Source organism: Phocoena phocoena, chromosome 2, assembly GCF_963924675.1.
Source record: "Phocoena phocoena chromosome 2, mPhoPho1.1, whole genome shotgun sequence".
Taxonomy (NCBI): domain Eukaryota; kingdom Metazoa; phylum Chordata; class Mammalia; order Artiodactyla; family Phocoenidae; genus Phocoena; species Phocoena phocoena.
This window is the reverse complement of record NC_089220.1, coordinates 98,693,963-98,714,582: the sequence shown is the minus strand read 5'-3', so window position 1 is coordinate 98,714,582 and position 20,620 is coordinate 98,693,963. Positions and strand designations below refer to the sequence as shown.

Here is a 20,620-nt window from a genome sequence, read left to right as displayed (position 1 = left end):
TTAGTGCCTAGAATAGTCCCTGGACTTTGATAGGCACTGAATGACTACATAATTGCATTCCAGACAATATGCTTGATTCCAAGATACTCATCCTTCCTAAGAATTTTAGCAAGAACAACAAAACAAAAGGCCTAACCACCTGTCATAGTAAGGAACTTTAGGTTAACCTCTAGATTCTACATATTAAAAAGTTGGCTTCACTTTCTACAAATCAAGCACCTACAGTGAAGGGGGAAAAGGGTTTGTATACTTTATGCAGAGAAAAATCTGGTAAACTCAAATTCTGTTGCATCATTTACCTGGAAATCTTGTGCAGTGCCTTGATTTTTGATGTTTTAGAGGAAGTGAACAAAACTAATTTTTTTTTCTTTCTTGTGCCAAATATCATATTTTGGGATATTTGAAAGAATTTCATGAGGCTGCAGAGTTTGAGCTGTTTCTTCACATCAAGCCATTTTTGTAAATAGAAGATTCAATTTTTCTGGTCCCCTAGTGACTCACAAGATTATTTTTTCTAATTGATGTTAATATCCTGAACCTGAAACCAACAGGGAAAAATAAGAACAGTGATTTTTTTTTCCAGTAAAGGTACTCAGATCCAACTGAACAGGAGGTTTCAACAGATGGCAGCTGAAATAAATCTCTCTATATAGTGGAATTACAGAGTTTAAAGAATTGTATAGCCCATAATCTACCACTGCTCATGCTCTATGTTAAAGATGTAGCAAAGTAATTACATTTGGGGAATTCCCTGGTGGTCCAGTGGTTAGGACTCCTCGCTTTCACGGCCTGGGTTCAATCCCTGGCCGGGGAACTAAGATCCCTCAAGCTGCATGATGAGGCCAAAAAAAAAAAAAAGTAATTGCACTTGTAAAAATGTGCAACATTGTCTCACATTTTCATTCTTGTATAAGTAAGGTTTCTTCTGCCTGGATGGACCTTTCCTTTGATTTGGCTTTACCTTCTCCAGAATGTTTCTTCTGATCTTGGTCTCAATTTAAGCAATTTTCTGTGTCTGAAAGAACTTTTACATAGTTTACATTACATAAATTATCATGTATTATTAATTTGCTACTCTCATTCCCCCCAAATATTGTTTATTGAAACAATAAAAGACACTTTTCTATTTCTGTGTTCCATTTGCATTTATAGCACCTGCCATAAGTAGGTGTTCAATAAATATTTGCTAAACGAATGAATGAATAACAAGTCCTCTCTTCCACCAGTTTAGCAGTGTGAACTAACATTCCCCAGGTTCTAAGCTATTAATTGAAATAACAGAAAAGTAGGAAATTACTCATCAGAATCTTCCTTAATTCAGTTTTCAAAATTACAGTTCCTGTGTTCCTTTGTCTTGATAAATATACTCAGTAGACAGTTGAGATCCTGAAAGCCTTTTGAAGCTTTTGGACTACATGAACTAAATAAAGCTAGGTATAATAAAATGCTTTCTACCTTTTATTCTATTTTGAACACATTTTTATTTAAGAAGTCACTGTCATTCAGTTATCAGTTGAAATGCTTTATTTCTTAAAGGTATTTTAAAAAAATTAATTCAAATCTTTTTATATTTCAAATTAGCTATCCTAGCCTTAGATTTAAAACTCATTTTTCCCGAGTATATTTTCTCTTTATTTAAGAATAATATATTTTCATAGAGTGTGTTGAAAATTAGGAAAATCAAGGGTTCTTGTTCTGTCAGGTGCAGTGTTTAGAGTGTTATTTTGATAAAATCCAGTAGCTCTGATATTGCTTGAAAATACTTGGTCCTTTGGAGTATAATAGCAGGGGAAAAACTGTGGCATGGGTAAAAATTCACCATAATTACTTGAATTGGTTTTATACATAATCATCTTAGGTTTTGATAGTGAGGTAGCTGTATGGAGTGTCTTTGGGTCCAACATACATGAAAACACAGGATTGCCAGGGTTCACACAAGGAGGCAGTTGTTCAGGTTTCATTTCTGTTTCTGAATTTGAAGCTGAAGTACTTTTCTTATCCTAAAAGATAAATGCGTAAAATAATTCTCAATTATAAAGTTCTGAAAAAAACAGAATTATTTAAACTTAGCCCTAAGCCTTTCTTACCCCACTACTCACAAAAAGTGACTCGAAAAAGATCAAAGACAAATGTAAGATCTGATACCGTAAAACTCCTAGAAGAAAACACAGGGAAAAAGCTCCTTGGAGTTGGTCTTGGTAATTTTTTGGATATGACAACAAAAGTACAAGCAATAAAAGCAAAAATCAGTAAGTGTGACTACATCAAACAAAAAAGCTTCTGTGCAGCACAAGAACAGCAGAAGGAAGAGGCAGCCTTGGAATGGGAGAAAATATTTGCAAACCATACATCAGATAAGGGGTTAATTTCCAAAATATCTTTAGAACTCATACAATTCAATAGCAAAGAACCAAACAATATAATTAAATAATGGGCAGAGGATCTGAACAGACATTTTTCCCCAAGAAAACATACAGATGGCCAACAGGTACATGAAAAGATGTTCAACATCCATAATCATCAGAGAAATGCAAATCTAAACCACGATGAGATATCAATCCACACCTGAAGAATGGCTATTATAAAGTTAAGAGAGAATAAGAGTTGGCGAGGATGTGGAGAGAAGGGGACCCTCGTGCACTGTTGGTGGGAATGTAAATTGGTGCAGCCACTGTGGAAAACAGTATGGAGGTTCCTCAGAAAACTAAAAATACGGGACTTCCCTGGTGGCGCAGTGGTTAAGAATCCGTCTGCCACTGCAGGGGACGTGGGTTCGAGCCCTGGTCTGGGAAGATTGCACGTGCCGCGGAGCAACGAAGCCCGTGCACCACAACTACTGAGCCTGAGCTCTAGAGCCTGCGAGCCACAACTACTGAACCCATGTGCCACAACTACTGAAGCCTGAGCACCTACAGCCTGTGCTCCACCACAAGAGAAGCCACCGCAAAGAGAAGCCTGCGCACCACAACTAGAGAAAGCCTGCGCACAGCAACGAAGACCCAACGCAGCCAAAAATAAATAAATTAATTAATTAAAAAACAACCAGAAAAACTAAAAATAGAACTATCGTATGATCCAGCAATTCCACTTCTGGGTATATATCTGAAGGAAATGAAATCATATCTTGAAGAGATATCTGTACTCCCATGTTCACTGCAGCATTCACAATAGCTAAGACATGGAAACAACCTAAGTATTCATCAACAGATGAATGGATGAAATTTTGGTATATACACACAAACACACAACGAAATATTATCAGCCATAAAAAAGGAAGGGATCCTGCCATTTGCAGCAACATGGATGGACCTTGAGAGCATTATGCTAAGTGAAGTTAAGTCAGAGAGAGACAAATACAGTATGATCTCACATATATGTGGAATCTAAAAAAAAAAAAGTCAAACTCAGAGCAGAATGGTGGTTGCCAGGGGCTGGGGATGGGGGAAATAGAGAGATGTTGGTCAAAGGGTACAAACTTCCAGTTATAAGAAGAGTAAGTTCTAGGGATCTAATGTACCGTATGGTGACTACAGTTAACAATACTGTATTATATAATTGAAAGTTGCTAAAAGAGTAGATGTTCTCACCATACCCACACACAAAAATTTGTAATTATGTGAGGTGATGGACGTATTAACTAATCTTATTGTTAATCATTTCACAGTATATATATGTATATGAAAGCATCACGTTGTACCTTAAACTTACACAATTTTATATGTCAATTATACCTCAATAAAGCTGGAAAAACAATAGAGAAGAAAACAAAAACTTAGCCCCATCTACTCTCCTTTTGGGAGTCATTTTCTCTGGAGGACATTGAAGAGTACCCATTCAATTATATATATCTGTACAGAGCAAACTTGTCAAAAGTATGTACAAGGTAGCTTTTTAAAATCCTGTACTAGAACTATGAGAATTTATAAAAACGTGTAACTTATAGAGTAAGACTGCAATAGGTCATAGTTCGAAGAGGACATAACAGCTTAATTTCAGAGTGAAAAGGGAACAAGATAAACATTCAGGGATCTTAACCTTGTGGGGGATAGCCATTAAGCAAATAATTATACAACTGACTAATTGTGGTAAGTGCTATGAAGAAAAAAAATTCAGGATATTTATGAAGACATATAGGGGGTTCTAACCTAGTGTGAGGGCCTAGGAAGGCCATTCTGGTGAAGTGTCGCTGAATCTTAAGACTGGAAGGCAAGCGAAGGAAAAGATAGAGGAGGGCACAAAGAAAAAGCATAGCCAAAGTGGAGTAAGTTAGAGTGAAAATGGCTGCAGATGAGAATAGAGGGGCAGGAACCAGATCCTGAAGGGTCTGGTTGGCTATGTGAAAAGTTTAGATCTTTATGGTAAAAGGAATGGAAAGCTATTGAAGCGTTTTAAGGAGAAGCATGTCATGATGTAATATACTTTTTAGTAAGATTACTTTGGCTGCCATCAGAGACTTGAATGGATGTGGAGAGGAGCTTCAGTGTTCCATGTGACTGACAATGATTATTTATAGAAGAATGGTGGTATAGAGAGACTAGTAAATAAATTTGAGACACATTTTGGAAGTAGAATTCATTGGACCTGGTGATTGATTGGATGTGGATAGTGAGGAAGAGGGACAGATCAAGAAAGACTCCCACATTTCTGGACAAACATTTGGGTAGATGGTGGTGCCATTTACTACAATTTAATATGTAATTAACATATATAATAAATTTAATAAAGATTTAAAATATACGTAACTTAGCTATTTGGGGAGGGAGGGAGCAAGATATTAAAAAGAATGGGTACAAAAGTGCATATTGCTTTCTAGCAATGCATATAACATGCTTATCCTTAGTAAAGTCAAGTCTATAAAAAACATCAAGCTTCAATAATGAAGGTGAAAGAATTCAAATGGAACAGACTATATGGACCTTGTTTATCACTCATTCAACAAATACTGAGTACCCACTGTGTACCAGGCATTGTTAGATGATGGAAAAATAGTGATCAACAATCTAAAGTTCCTAGAACTTACATTTTATTACCTAGAAGACAAGCACATAGGAAACCAGCTCAATAATGTTGGGAAACTGGTTATTTAAGAAAAATGTAGGTCTTCACCTTCAAATATTAGGTGTCACCAGTTCTGGGTTCTGATGTTGCCAGTGATAATAGCTGCGTGACTTTGATAAAATTATTTTGCAAGGATTCAAATTCCTTGTCTATAAATATAAAACAAAGGAGATGGATTAGTTTTTTTTCTTTTTCTAATCTGAGGATATAAGGGCTTTCCAAATGTAGCAATAGGAAAGTGATTTTCAGTTATTTGAAAAACATGAAGGAAGTGTATATTTACTTGTGATAAGGCTCTTAAAAATGATTCTGTGGTGTCCATGTAGGCAAAAAATTTTGGTAGTTAAAAAACCCTCCAAATTTGGCAACTTCTGGAATACTTAAGATCTAAGTCCTTCCAGATCAGAAATTATATTATTATATTTAACCTCATTGAGATTGGCAGGGTACTGTAACTCTGACTTTTTAAGGTTGCATTAAATAGAAGGTTGTTTATATGCATTAAAATTCTTTTGCTTTGAAGACTCTATAGTAGATGCTTGTGATTCATGAGGCTGAGATCCTTTAAGAATTCTAAATCCTTAAAACTAGCAAGCATATAATCTCAGTTTCTCCAACTCTAAAATGGAGGAAAGAATATTGACCAAGTTGCTGTGTCACGCTTAAGTGAGGATCAAATCTGGGTCAGATTAGTTCGGTTCCTCTTAGACTAACCCAGCTCACTCTGAATTCTTGGATTATTCTACTTAATGTCTCTGCAAAGTTAAGTTCCCCACTGTCAGGAACCTATTTGATTTGAAATCTTGAGTTCAAACCTGCAAATGTGAAGTATTTACTCCACTTTCTTTTCTTTTGTTCAGATTTGAAGAAGTATAATAGAGTGTTGGAGGAGTAGCACAGGCAAGAACTTTGTGGCCTAGATTCCAGTCCTTTATCATCACTGCACCTTTGTTTTTATATTGTCTGTAAAACTGGGAAAAAAGGGGGAAAAAAAAAACAACCTGCCATACTTCCTGTGGTTGTGGAAATGAAAGAAAATCGGATGTAAATGATACGCTGCTATATAAATGGAACCAATTTTTAACATTTTCTTTTTTGCAGGTATACTTCAATGCATATGCATGATCTTCCAGAATTCAGTTCTGAAATTTACAGGTTAAGAAAACTGGTAGTGTGCTACCATTTACTAACATTCATTATCTTGTAGGAAGCTGGCAAAGCTGGAAGTAGAACTCATTAGATCTTGCTGTTTATTCTTTTTTGACACTGCTTATTAATTTGTTTTAAATATCAAGAGCACAGACATTGGAGAATAGTAAGTCACCAGAATCCTACGGTATCACAACAGGTCAGCTTTTCTCAAAATGTCTAGGTTCTCTCAGCACATGGAAGGCTTCTTAGGTGGAAGGTGCTGCCCTGTGACTTGTGAGAAAAAGTACCAACCCTAATTTACTTTATGGACACCAGTCAGGTTGCCCAGGGCAACCTCAGTCCCAGAGGTTGTGACTTTCAAATCACCTTCTGCAACAGGCTCTAAAATTCTGATCAACTTTGAATCAAAATGGAATACAGAAAACAGAATCTAGTCAAAATAGAAGACAAATTAGCTGAAAAATTTTGTTGGCATAATCTGTACCACACAATCTGTAAAAGTTAGTGTCTACCGAAATCTTTTAGACCTCCAGGACAATTCACAAATGTTTACGGACTTGGAAACAAAAATACCCCTTGCTTTTACTTTATGTCCTAGGCCCTCACTGCAACTTTCTTATTTGGGTTTCAACCTCTTCAAATCTGGTATTCTTAAAATGTAGAGTTTAAAACAGATACAATCAAAAACAAAACAGCCTAATATAAAGAATAATAAAAAGATTACTTTAAAGTCTCTGCTAGGTTATACATTGGGTCAGCAACTGTTACTGAAGAAGAAGGTTAATTAAAATTATAAATGAATCTTTTAAAATCGATTAAGTCTAAAATTAGACTGTGCAAGTGCCTTGAAAATCTACAAATAGATGGTATTTCTTACTAATTTAATTTTCAGGCTCTCCTAGAATTAGAGAAAACCAGGCCACTTTGACTTTTCCAAGTCTTTTGTTATAAACACACACATTTTTATAAAGATAAAAAGCTACTGAAATAATAAAAATGCCCATTATAGAAGCTGTAATTATAAAATTAAAAAAAATTTTTTTTTTTGGTTTTGTGTCACAGTTGATGTTAACTACAGTAACAACAAAAGCAAAAAAACCCTGTAAGTCTAATTTTGAGGCACCCTTTTGTTTCCCCTCAGGCCCACCATCCTCCTTGTTCATGTTTTCCTTAATTTATCTTTTTCTGGCCACAATTAGGTGACAGAGAATTAAACCTTAACTTTCTACTGTTTCCATCAACAGTGAGTATAAATGCACCATATACTTTTTTCCCCTCATATCCTTTTTTGAACAAGACACAATGTAAACAGATGTCAAATTAACAAGGTACGTTTTTCTTGTTCAAAACCATCACGGCATTTTGCAATGGGGCTTGAGTTGCATACCATCCCCAATCATCTTTATGCCTTCAGAGGCAATTCTGGCTTAATGCAATGCATGTTACATCTGTGTAGCCCAGCGGTTGCCTACAACGGTGGGGTTTTTTTGGAGGGTGGGGTGGGTGGGAGTGTGGGGTGCCCCAAATTTATAGTAAAGAGTACCGACAGTCAAAAACATCCAGCCCTCTGCGCAAACCCACCCAGTCGCCCTCGGTCATTCTCGATATCTTCTTTATTTTTTTCGGCAAACGCAGTCTTTTCCCGCAGCGGATGGCAAGGCCAGCAAGCGCCGACTTCTACCACACCCAATTAAAGCAGCAAAGAGAAGGCGAACCATCGGCTGGATGGATACGTGTAAACTAATCCGCCTAATCCCGGGAGCCGTCCTCCAGGGTGGAATCCTTCGGAGAGGCTGTAGCAGGCCGTCTCCACAGTAACCGGCCGCGGCGCCTCTGCAGTGCCGGGGCCCGGATGTTGTGAGGATCACGGCCGCGGGGCCCAGCTTCCGGCAGCCTGCCGGCGGCGGGTTGCGCTCCTCTTCGGGAGTCGTAGTTCTTCCCTCCGCCGCCGCCCGGTATAAGGCGCAGGCGGGACTACGAGTCCCAGCATGCGCCGCGGCGCCCCGCCGCCCTCCGCCTTTCGGCAGCGGTCGCCTGCTAGCAGGTTGTTGTTTTTATGAGAGGCGTCACTGCTCTCGGAGCTGTGACCGCCGCCACCGCGACAGCTAACGCCGTCGGGCGGAGGTGGCGCTGCTCCTTCAGGTACGGCCCTGGGCGTTTTTGGACCCCAGGAGGGGAGTCCGGGCCAACTGTCGGGGTCCTGGCTCAGCCGCCTGGCGGAGGCGGTCGCGGGGTTTCCGCTGAAGGGGGGCTTGACTCTAGGCGCTCGGTGTTTGCGGCCGCCTGGGTGGCCTCCTCGGAAGGCGAGTCTGCATCCCCCGTGGCGGAGCCGGTCCGGTGGTCCTGCAGCCTTGGTTCCCTGCGTTGCAGACGCGAGCGGTGTGCCGGGAGTGTGGGGGAGCCGACAGCCCAGGGGACGCACCCGCCTCCGCCTTCCTCCGCTGGGCTGGCTTAAGGCTCTCCTCGGTCCTGATTGATGAGAATCCATATGGTAAGATGTTATGTGCGTCACCCCGCCGGGTTTTCAGCCGGCCGGTGTTTTTTGGTGACGTTTGAGCCCCGTGATGACAGGAAGAGAAAGATTAAATAATGTGTTTGAGATTTCTGCTTGTGAGCCTGGCTGATAATGATCAAATCTCCCTGTCTATCCTGTTCCGCCTCCACCGGTCCCCTTCCTAATCGATAAGCTCTCCGTAGCAGCAGGTCACACCGTGCCTTGTACGCGTTACTGTTTATCTTTATTTAACGAATCAACTTTTTGCCTTTGGGAGCGCCAATTTTAACGAACTCAGCCAATTAGGTACTTTGTTGAGTGGGTGACATTTGCACTCAGTCTGGCTTTTTAAAAAATGGAATGGAGCCTTCTTGTAGCTAGAATAGGTAATTATTTTAGTACTGCGAATTTTAGGAGATTTGCTTCCTCAAATAAGGTCACATCTACTGGACGGTACTTGAAATGTCATTATTAGCGCATGGTATCTTTGGCTTAACGTTTGAATCTTATTAGGCCCCACCTTTCTCAGGGGGGTATTTATCACACCTTGGACGCTAGTGTGAATGGTTTACTATACTTCCCTGAGCTATGGTCATAAAGGGGAAGGGAAGGGAGAAAGTGAGGGTATTATTTTAATAAATAATTTCTAATCCTTTACCCAACCTAAGGATGGGATTCTAATTAAAGAAGCTATTAAAAATCGCTCTCAAATAATATTTGAGGGTGTGGGAAATACTAGTTTTTAAATGAAAATAGGTTAGAAAGTAGTGTAATACTAATTTTGCTAACTAAACCATAGGACTAGAAGTGATTCGATGTCTATTAGAAACAAGACTCAAAGGAGTGTAATAGTTATAAAGTGATTAGATGGTGAAACTACAAATTATTTTTTTCTTTATACTTTTTGGTATTTTCCAAATTTTCTATAGGAAAAAACCTTAATTTACAGAAAAGGACACAGGTGGAGCAATTCCAGTTATACAGACTCTTTAAACATTAATTTTAAAAAGCAAATAACAACTAAAAACAACATAGGCAGAGCCCCTGTTACTGCATCCACGGACTCTGTGAATAACAAGTTTAAATGTATGTAAGTTAGTTGTTGAGAAGTGACAAGAAATGCATTGGTTGGACTGGAAAGGAAACAAAAAAATATGGCAGTAATTCTTAGCATTTGTACATCTCGTCTTATTTTGATCTGTTTTCTTTTCGTACAGTAAAATCAAGACAGGATTGCTTACTTTTCTTCAATTAAGGGAGTGCAATCTTGATTATTACTATAACTCAAGGTGACAAAGCATGGGCATATTAATCTGAAAAGGTCTGGGATGTAGCAGGATTTTTCATTTATTATTTGTAAACATTTGCCAGTGGAAATAAAGAAGTTAAACATTATTATAAAATGGGGGCTTTAAGCTTGTTTTCATCAATTTATTTCAAGTATCAATACTATGTTTTATATGCCTGATATTTTGGATTATGTTTTTGTTTCATTTTCTATTATGGATATGTTGGATATGGTTGGGTAAGTAGCATATTTAGCCCACATTTTGTTTTCTGTCGTAAAGAAAGGGCCACATTGTTCTTTGATAGGAATAGTCTGTATTTTTGCAGTTATCAGTCTTGAAAAAATGGGGTTTACCTCAATTCCAGGTGTCCATTAACTCAATAGAATAGCCATTCTGAAGCTTTGTTTTTATTTTTTTGCTTTTTTGTTTTTTAAGCTGTAGAAGTCATACTTTGTTTTCTTAAGTTCTTTTCTTTGGAGCATTGCTTCTCTCCCCAAATTTCAGTTTCTTTTCAATATTTTCTATTGTTTTATTTTGTGTATTTTGTGCCCTTTGTTGGCTCAATATCTCACTAAAAATTTGGGTTCATTTACAGGGCATAAGAAACATTCATAATTACTTAACATGTTTGATTTACTAACTGGTTCCACAGTATTGTCTAGGTTGTGTAATTGTATTTTATCTAAGTTAAATATTTAAAAAATTAGGTGAGTTTGAACTGAGAGCTTAGAAGTAGTAGTTTCTGACATGTAAAGAATATGGACACAGTGCAAGGCCTGTTAAGCCCAGGGTATTTTAAAACAGAAAATGCAGACTCATCTAACAATGCAGAGCTACTAGAGGCTGAATTGCTTTTGTGTTTGTGAGTGGTTAAGATGAGGAAGTTGCCATATCGTAGGTGATAACTTACATTTTCAAGAATTTTCTTCCTGGGAGTTGTGCAGTTTTTGTTTTTAAATTTATTTGTAAAAATTTGTTAAACAGTTTTTAAAGGTTACTTTCTATTTACAATTATTACAAAATATTGGCTCTATTTTCCATGTTGTACAATACATTCTTGAGCCTATCTTACACCCAGTAGTTTGTACCTCCCACTCCCCTACCCTGTATCGCCCCCCCCCCCCGCCCCCGCCACCCACTAGTTTGTTCCCTATATCTGTAAGTCTGCTTCTTTTTTTGTTATATTCACTGGTTTGTTGTATTGTTTATGTTCCACATATAAGTGATATCTTACCATGTTTGTCTGTCTGGCAGTTCTGCAGTTTTGACTAAATTAAAACAGTTTAAAAAAATGAGTTGGTTTAAAAGGTCATGTTCGATGTATTGCACTAGATAAACTTGAAAATAAAAATCTCAGTTTGAGTTCTAAGGTGAAATTTAACTCTGTAATATGGGGAGGATTGCAACTAACTGATAGATTGAGAGGATTTTTTTTCCCAAGGGGTGTTTAAGGTGTGGAAACCTGCTTAAGGGCTTATAGAGTTTTCTGGAGGAAGTATTAGCAAGGAAGTATTAGTATTAGCAGTAAGTCAGAAATCTAATTTTTCTTCAGTATTTGTCCATAAAGCAGTTTCCTAAAACCTTATTTCTGGTTCATGTTGCCAGCATGATGAAATGTGAAAAAAGAATTGGATTGGGAGTCAGGACGTTTAATGATGTTGACAAATAATTTAGCTTATGAGCTTCTATTGTTTCCATTTGTACATAATAAGTAGCAGCCATTGCCATACTTCATGGGGTATGTGTGAAGATCAAATCAGATATAAAAAGTAGTATCACTTTGTAAGTGGCAGAGTGATCTACCCATGCAAGTATTATTGGCCTGCCTAAGTAACATTTACATAAAGCATATTACACATTTGAAGTGTGATGACTTAATGTGATATATATACTTTTGGACTGAGAAGTTTGATGGAAAAAAGTCATATGGGATCTTCATTTGATTTTTTTGGTAGTGCTTTTTGCCTTTTACTAGGCTGAAGAGAACCTGGCCCCTTTCCTGACTGTGACTTTGTACTCTGCTGCATTAAAGGTTTGGAAATTGCAGTGTGCTTTTATGGTTCAGCCTTTAATTTTGGTTTTGATTTGTTTTAATTGCATATCTAAAGTATAAAGAAGATCATCAGTGTAACTTAACAGTAGGAAGTGGATGTTGTTTTTAATGTTCTAAAACAGTTCTTTAAGTTGATTCATGAACAGTGAGTCTACACAGAATGTCAAATTCCAGGTCCTCCCAGAGATACATTACATGTGTAAGCATTTGTCTTTCAGGGAAAGAGATAGTTTAGAGCTTAGACACTCCTTCTGGGGAAGTCAACCCTATCTGTATTACATACAGCATCTGCCCCTTGAGATTAACTTCAAGTTGGGTTGACATATAGAACATTCAAGTAAAAAAGTCTTTTAGAAACTTACAAATCAATTCTGAGGACTTTATGAGAGCAAATATAAGGGAAAGTAAAAGGCAAAGAAATATATCATGGGTTGGTAATGACTGCTTCTATATTTGATTAGTTGATAACTCAAATAACATCTTTACTAACATTTTATCTAATATTACTACTAGAAAGTAACAATGGATGTGTACTTGTCTATTATGTACTTAAAAAAATGGAAAACAGAATAAAAATATATAAAATCCCTTTGTTTTCCATCTCTCTGGCTTTTTTCCCAAAGTAGAAGAGAGTTGTAAAAAAGAAAAAATTAGGACAGATTATCCTTTTGTGGAAAGTATGTTTAAGATAAACAAAAAATATAGATATATGATAAATACATATATTTTAACAAGTAAAATCATTAAAAATTTTTTTTTGAGAGTAGAAAAAACAACATCAAGCTAGATCCCATTAGTTTTACTTATCTCTGAAAGAGGAAGAGGAGCCAACAGGGGCTGGCAGTGCCCAAGTGAGGGTCGTATGGCGGCTAGTCAAGCTTCTAGATTTACTACTGGCTCTTTCAGGCTTTTCCAAAATTAAGATGTAACAATCCTGGAAAGTCAGGATTCTTTTCAGAATGGGGAACACCTGGTGAAAAGGTATTTCCATACTAACAGATATCTTAATTTCCCCCCAGCATTTTGAATTCATATGGTTTACTGCTTTGTTTCAAACTTTTAATCAAAGGTGTAGCTTCTTTTAGATGGAGGCAAAAAGGGATACTTTTATCTTCGAATATGGCAGTAGTTGCTTCTGTTTCCCAATTTGAAGGATGTTACATCATAAAAGAAATCTTGTGAAGAAATTGTGTATTGACTCACTTCTTGCAGAATTTGTTTTCTAAACCAAAAAGTTAATTTACTGTATGTACCAGTATTGCTGCCTCTTTCTGGTCATGGATAAAGTGAAATTACTACTATTGGAGATTTTTTTCCAGATACCTATCTTTAGCGATATCGGTGTTTAAATGAAATTCCACTCCATTAAAACTAGGAAAGCCTGTTTGCTATGGAGAGGTTATCTTTGAATCCACTTAGAAGATGCATATAACAAAGAGGCAGGACAGCCATTGGACCCACATCTTGATGCCGTAATTACTACACTGTGGGCTCTTCAAATCCCTGGGTTATGCTCTCTCTTCTCTAGCATCAGTTTTCTTCAGTAAACTTCTGATACCTGAGATACAAACGTTTTAATATGATTCCCTTTAGTCCTTTAATTTGTTCTGAAGAGACTGGTCATCCAGAAGATGATTGGATTTTTGTCAGTCATTCATTTACTTAATATTGGGTTTGTCTTTTCATTTAAAAAAATGTATTTTTTTTTCCTGCTGATTATGAAGGTAATAAATAGCTCACTGAAATTTAGCAGACATAATACGTGTAATTTTAGTTTTTTTAGATTTGAAAGATACTCTTTAAAATTTAATTAGACTAATGCATATAAATTAATGTCAATAGGGTTTATTATACATATCATTTTCTGACTTGCTTTTTTCACAGAATATATTATTGATATCTTTCCATGTCAGGACATGTTGATCTATTTTAAATTTTTAATGGCTGCATTAATAATAGATATTATACATTTTAATTTTAATAAACTCACTCTTGATAGACTTTTCACTTTCTAATTTTGTACTGTAAAAATTCAACCATTCTTACACACATGTATATGTATTTTCATATTCATGTGAGTATTTCTACCAGATAAATTCCTAGAAATGAGGTGGATAGGAAATGAAATAGAGATGATAGGTCACAGGGTATCTGCCTGTAAAGTTTTGTTATTACAAAATTACTCAAATGATAATAACTATGCATTTTTACTGTTTACAGTACCTATTTTTCTGTATCTAACCTATTAACCTGTTTAATCTTTGTTGATCGTTTAGGCATTAAAATAATCTTGCTACTCTTTGTGTATCTTTCGTAGTAAGGTTGAGCATTTTTTTCCTTATAAGCCATTTTAATATCTTCTATAAATTGCTTACTCATATTCCTTGATAAATTTTCTGTTCAGTTTTTTAACCTTTTTCTTACTTATTTATTGGTGTACTTTAAATGTTTTGAACTCTGTTATATATGTCACAGGTATTCTCAGTATATCATTCTTACTTTTATGACTTTTGGCAAACAAGTTTATGATTTTTATATAATAAAAAGCTTTTCCTTTACAATTTCTAGGTTTTGTGTAAAGCTTAGTAAAAAGGTCATCTTTACCCCAGGATTGTAAAACTTTTCTGTTTTGTTTGAGTCTTCTTGTGTGTGTGGTTTTATTTTATATGTTTAAATCTCTGGGCTGTATTTTTACCAGGTGGTCTTAAGGTTTTATGAAGCCTTATCTTAATAATGGTGAACTTTCACAAGGCAAACATGAGAGATGACATCAATTTGAAAGTCTTTTGCAACACCACATTTATGACGTTTAATGGAGAGTATATATAATTCCTGAGTGATGCAATTTGTCAAAAAACTGATTTTTCCCCCCTTTGGGAGGTAGGAGGGGAAGAACAATGAAATTTACTGTCTTTTTAAATTCAGAAGCGTTTTATGTGGAAACGGCTCTTATCTTTTGCATCTCTTTCATTCTCTACCTTTCACACCAACCATAGAAAGGCTCTGCTGTTTTGAGTATCCAGAATGGCAGCCAGCACTTTAGTTCCATATTCAGAATTACCTGTCAGATCATTTGTCTCTTGATGCTGTTTGGAAGCAATTTAGTTTGGCCTGGGCTTCGTGAAAATATGTTGCAGGATTTATCTGCTGTAACAGTTAAAAAGCCATACAAAAACTTACTCTTTTTCAAATAAAGAGTTTACCTGACCATTCTAGCCAATAAGCCTTGGAATCAACTTCCCTAGGGCAGTCTTTTTTTTTCCCCACAGCACAGAGGCCTAGTGGGTACTAGGCACTCCTAGGCTAGGCTTATTTATTGCCAGAGTTTGGGGACTGAAATAAGGTTGACATTGTAGATGAAAAAAAAGTATAAGCTGAGCCTTCACTTAAGATGAGACTATTTGGAAAAAAGAAAGCAACACAGTGAAAGGTTCTTCCCCCACCACAATGAACAGGATTGAAGACCCTTTAATTCCCCAAAGAGATACAATTCTCACCATTTACTCCAGAAGTGTTTGTCACAGTACTTTTAAAAATGTAAATTTGTGCCAAATTACCATAAAGCATAGTGACAGTAACAGTTTTAGATCCTTACTTAGACAGAAAATCTTTCTTAAGCTTTTCTGTTTCAACCCCTTCATTGTGGTGCTTAGTGATTTTAGTGGCCCTAGCTGCCTTTTGAAAATAGGCAGGAATAAAAAAAATTCATAATTTTGGTACATTTAAAAGAGGCAAGCTTAAGGGGTGGGGCTAGACCTGAAATTAGACCTGTAGCTCATTACTATTTCTGATCCTTCAATTCCTGATCTGAGTAAAAATGCTCGTGTGTCCTTTTCTATAGATAAAATAGAATATTAAGCGATTAAAGATGAGAGATTACTATGTATGACTTCTAACTAGTAGAGAGCAGGTAAAATTTTTGTGCTGTTACAGAGACATTGAAAATTAAATTGAAACTCCTTATCAAAAGCTTTGAACTTCACACTAACTAGTAAAGTAACTTATGGATAAAAGTAATAGAGGCTGCTCTTAGGCAAGCTATGCTAAGAAGTACAGAAGTTATGCTGAGAAATAAGAAATAAATGCGGTACATTCAGGGGAAGGAGAGATAAGTGTGTCAGAAACATGAAGGAAGACTTCATGGAGGAGACTGAGCCGTAAAGATGGAAATCAGAAGAAAGGAAAGGAGGAAAGCATTCCAGGAAGTGTGACTTGAGTAAGTGAAGACATGGAGGTAGGGCTGTGCTCCTCTACTTGTAGCAAGTAGATTACTTTGATCAGATGAAATAGCCCTGGAGGAGAGAACTAATCGATTGCAAGCTAGGCTAGAGCCAGGTAGTGGAAGCATTTGGATGTCCCCTTAAGAAGTTTGACTTTATTGTACAGAATACTTATTCTCAAGGTCATGGGGAGACTTTTGCACAGGAAGTTTAAAAAAAAATTTCTAGCATTTGGAATAAGTATTGCATGTAACCTGCAGTCAGTTTCATTGTTGCCTGTATGTAAGGGTTCAGGATGGTTGTGTGTGTTTAGGGAGGGACCAAGCGAAGAGTTGCAAAATAGCACTGTAAAAAGTGGTGAGTACCATTGTAATTAAAACAGCCTGTTTTTGTGCTGGAATATAGATCATTGGAACAGAATGGAGACTACAGAAACTGATTCATAAATGTATGGGACTTTATGTGACAGATTCATAAATGCATGGGACTTTATGTGACAGAGAGTGGCATTTTAAATCATAGAAAAACTATGGAATATTTAATAATTGACATAATTTCTACCTCACACTAAAAGGGAGAATACCCAGATTCACACATTAAATAGCTAAATATAAAAGCCAAAACTGAAAAAGTATTAGTAGAAAATATAGGAGAAATATTTACAATCTTGAGAGTAGGGAAGACTTTCTAAAGCAAGGTGTAAAATATAGGTTATAAAAAACACCTTATTCTCCATCCTCAACATTTGACTGCATAAAATTTAAAGACATCTATGATAGAAGATATTTTTTTAAATTAAAGCATGCTAGAAAAAAATATTTGCAGTAGGTTTAGCAGTGAATTCATTCATGACCCAGTTTATGAAGAACTTCTGAAAATCAACAGAGACAGCCCAATAGGAAAGTGAACATGTGAACATTAGATAATTCATGGGAAATGAAATAAGGATAGCCAATAAACATAGGAAAAGATGCACAACCCCACTGAGTCATCTGGGAAATGGAAATTGAAATTGGAGATTTACTTTTTTTTGCTCATGACATGATCAGAAATTAAAGATGGTTGTTACATTTTTGGTGAGGTTGTGGAGAAATCGGTATCTTCTTGTGTTGGTAGGAGGTCTTCCCTAACAACCTTATTTAAAATTCTGATCCCCACCCCCTACTCCCTGCATTCAGTTTTCCCCCTTTTTGCTTTATTTTTCTCCACAGTACTTGCCACCAACTAACTTAACTACATCTTTTGCTTGTTTATTTCTGTGGGGTTGTTATTGGACAAAAAATAGAATATAAGGGACATTTAAAAAGTTTTTATTAGTTGGGATCTTGGGTCCTCTTTCCTTTATCCAACAGTCTGGTTTAAAGCAGGCATTTCATATCCTCTTGGGGAGATGAAGGTTCCAGAACCTCTGAAAAGCGTGATAGAAGTAGGTTCTTGAAAGCTGTCTAGACCGACTGACTCATCTTTGATCACATTTACAGTACAGCAGCACTTTTGGGACCTTTGGTCACAGCCCATTGGTTGGCTTACCTCGGAATTGTAGACGTGTGGGAGAATAATGCCCCCATTCTTCTCCATCGTGTCTAATTCTAGAAGATACAGTAATGGAAACCGTACCTTTTCCATAGTAAAATGTAGCTACTCAGGAATGATGAGGGGCGCCATCATATCAGCTAATATTCACTCCAGTTGTATTTTATGAGGTAAAATTAATATTGTTGCTCTGTTATTAGTTTTGACAGCTGCCACCTAAAGTGTTTTAAAATTACATCTTTGGTCTGTATCTCTCCCCTAAATTCAGTCTCCAGCTGCCTACTTGACGTTTCAACTTGGATGTGATAATAGCTGTCTCAAATTTAATATGTCCCCAATGAGTTTACCAATTTTCCTTTCATAACCTGATGCTTTTGCAGTCTTCCAGTCTTAATGGCCATTCCATTCTTGTATTTACTTGGGACAGGGGTCATCCCTCATACCTCGTATTCAGTACGTCAGGAAGCCCAGTTGGTTATACCTTCAAAATATATATATATAATTTGCCCACTTTTTACTGTCTTTGCTACCACCCTGGTCCAAAGGACCATCATCTCACCTGGATTACTGTGGTAGCTTTGCAAATGGTCTTCCTGCTTCTGCCTTTGCCCCCTCACAGTGCTGTCTCAATAGGGCAGCCAGTGTGATCCTCAATTATTCCTTTCCTCAAAATTCTTCTGTGACTTTTAGTTTCATTCAGTAAAAAGTCTTAGGATCTGTAAGGCCCTACATCATTTGTCTCCCACTCCATTATCTCTCTGTCCTCATCGCTTTCCACTTTCCCGGTAGCCCACTTCTCTCCAACCACACAGGCCTCCTTGCTGTTTCTCATAGATACGGGCTTGGTTCCAACTTTGTACCTACTGTTCCTTTGGTCTGAAACACTCTTTACCCAGTTAACTGCACGATGATTCACTCACTCATTCAAGTCTTTGCTCAAATATACCTTCTTAAGGAAGCTTTCATTGATCATCCTTTTTGAAATTAAGCCTCTCCAACCCAGCATTTTCTATTCTCTTTTCCCATGCTTTCTCTGTAGTAGGAAATATACCATCAAATACACTGTGTATTCTACCAGGTAATGTTGTTTATTGGATGACTCCAGTGTGAAAGATGAAGTGCTTAGGAAAATTGAGATGATTTTTTTTTCCTTTGGCCACACCATGTGGCATGTCGGATCTTAGTTCCCCAACCAGGGGTTGAACCCATGCCCCCTACATGGAAGCATGGAGTCTTAACCACTGGACTGCCAGGGAAGTCCCAGAAAATTGAGATGAATTTAATTCAGACTATTGCAATAGGAATATCTCAATGAACCGAGGAGTTTTATAGAGGCAAGTAAACAAGGGACTCAGAATGGGTGGAAGTGAGTCTTACCTGGGATTTTTTGAGGGCAGGTTGGTCCTTTGCAGTTAGCTATCAGTCAGAACACAAAACAGGATGGGGAAATTTCTCAACCTTCCTTGCTTTCCTGGAGCACAGGGCTCAGATGAAGTTCAACGTAGTCAATTACTGATAGAATTTAAGCTCCAGGAAGGCAAGACTCTTATTTGTTTTGTACATTGGTATATTTTCAGTATCCTGCATGTGCTAAGAACTCAATAAATATTGAATGAACAGATGGATAAAGGAGTAAATTAAAAATGGTACTAACTGTAGGCCCATCTGCTGGAGAGTTTGATTATACTAGTGTAGTATAATCCTTCTACCTTAAGTAACTTCATAAATGAGATACAAACATCCATGTAATAAATTTACATCCTAATATGACTAACATGTGCTATATTCTATGTGGAAACCGTATGTTTATAATGCTTAGTGTCAAATTCTCTTCCATAGAGTTCTATGAATAAAATCTTACATGTTGTGAAGAAATGTACCATAGGATTTCTTATGAAGTGAGAATCAATTTAAATGATTTGTCTCTGTTCTAGAGGCTATTATTATAGGATTTTGGAGTTTATCTTGAAGGCAGTAGAGACCAATTTTAAGTGATTGATTAAGTGATCAGATTTATGTGTTAGGATAAACAGAGTAGGGACAGCATTGGGAAGGAGTGACTGGAGGGGAATTTGAAACTGCAGGCAGAGATCTCTTAGAGAGCCGTCACTGTAATAGAAGTGGGAAATGATGAAGTTGGGATAGGAAGTGGATAAGGATTTAGACCTGATTGGATTTTTGGGTCAAGGCAAGTTTTAGTTATCCCAAATGTAGTTATCCTAAATCTAGGCTTTTTGACCTGATGTTTGGTGGCTTTTTCTTGCAGCCAGATTATTTTTGGCTAATGCTGTTCTCTGAGATGATAGAAACAGGAAGAAGAGCAGGAAGATGATCTTAGTTTTGTAGATGCTTTATTTGAAAGGCCTGAGAAACCTACTAGTGATCATCCAAAAAGCAATGGGGAAATATATGACCTGAGATTGGGGTAAAGAAGCTACCCTGAGGAATAAAACGAAGCCTGAGTCTAGAAAAGGGCTTCAAGTTTATCATCTTCATTAAGTACCCTTAGCTTTATAACTTTGTATGATTTTTTATGCCTTTGTAACTTTCCCATAAACTGTTTATTTCTAAGTTATTATTAGTAAAACCCTCAAAATGGAACAGGTTTTTGCATTTACCTTTGGTCAAAATAATGGGGAGAGGAACCTCATGGATTCCTCTAGAATTTTGAGTTCCTTGAGGAACAGTTTAGAAGTGTGTCACTAACTGCATCATCACCCAGAAATGTTTACCTTTTTTCTTTTCTTTTTTTTTTTTTTGCAGTACATGGGCCTCTCACTGTTGTGGCCTCTCCCCGTTGCGGAGCACAGGCTCTGGATAC

General features: G+C 37.1%; 2 protein-coding genes across 2 annotated transcripts in view; one reads left to right on the top strand and one right to left on the bottom strand.

Annotated features, from left to right (window-relative positions):
• Nucleotides 1-1,652: 1,652 nt before the first annotated feature.
• PIERCE2 (piercer of microtubule wall 2) lies at nucleotides 1,653-7,809 on the bottom strand. The gene is made up of 3 exons (XM_065871731.1): nucleotides 7,792-7,809; nucleotides 5,874-6,029; nucleotides 1,653-2,000 (listed from the first exon to the last, which is right to left on the bottom strand). Exons 1-3 carry the CDS (start codon nucleotides 7,807-7,809, stop codon nucleotides 1,653-1,655), a joined length of 522 nt encoding a protein of 173 aa, XP_065727803.1.
• A 452-nt stretch (nucleotides 7,810-8,261) lies between these two features.
• CCPG1 (cell cycle progression 1) overlaps nucleotides 8,262-20,620 on the top strand; it is a 39,004-nt gene continuing 26,645 nt past the window's right edge. Inside the window, exon 1 of the mRNA XM_065901428.1 lies at nucleotides 8,262-8,352. The gene's annotated coding sequence lies outside the window, so the exon portion shown is untranslated. The remainder of the gene's footprint in view (nucleotides 8,353-20,620) is intronic.

What these genes read in the sequence shown, in the direction of transcription:
- PIERCE2 (XM_065871731.1), bottom strand. An exon ending in TAAATACTTCACATTTGCAG is followed by an intron (nt 2,001 to 5,873) that starts GTTTGAACTCAA and finishes TTTATCTTTTAG; the next exon opens with GATAAGAAAAGTACTTCAGC.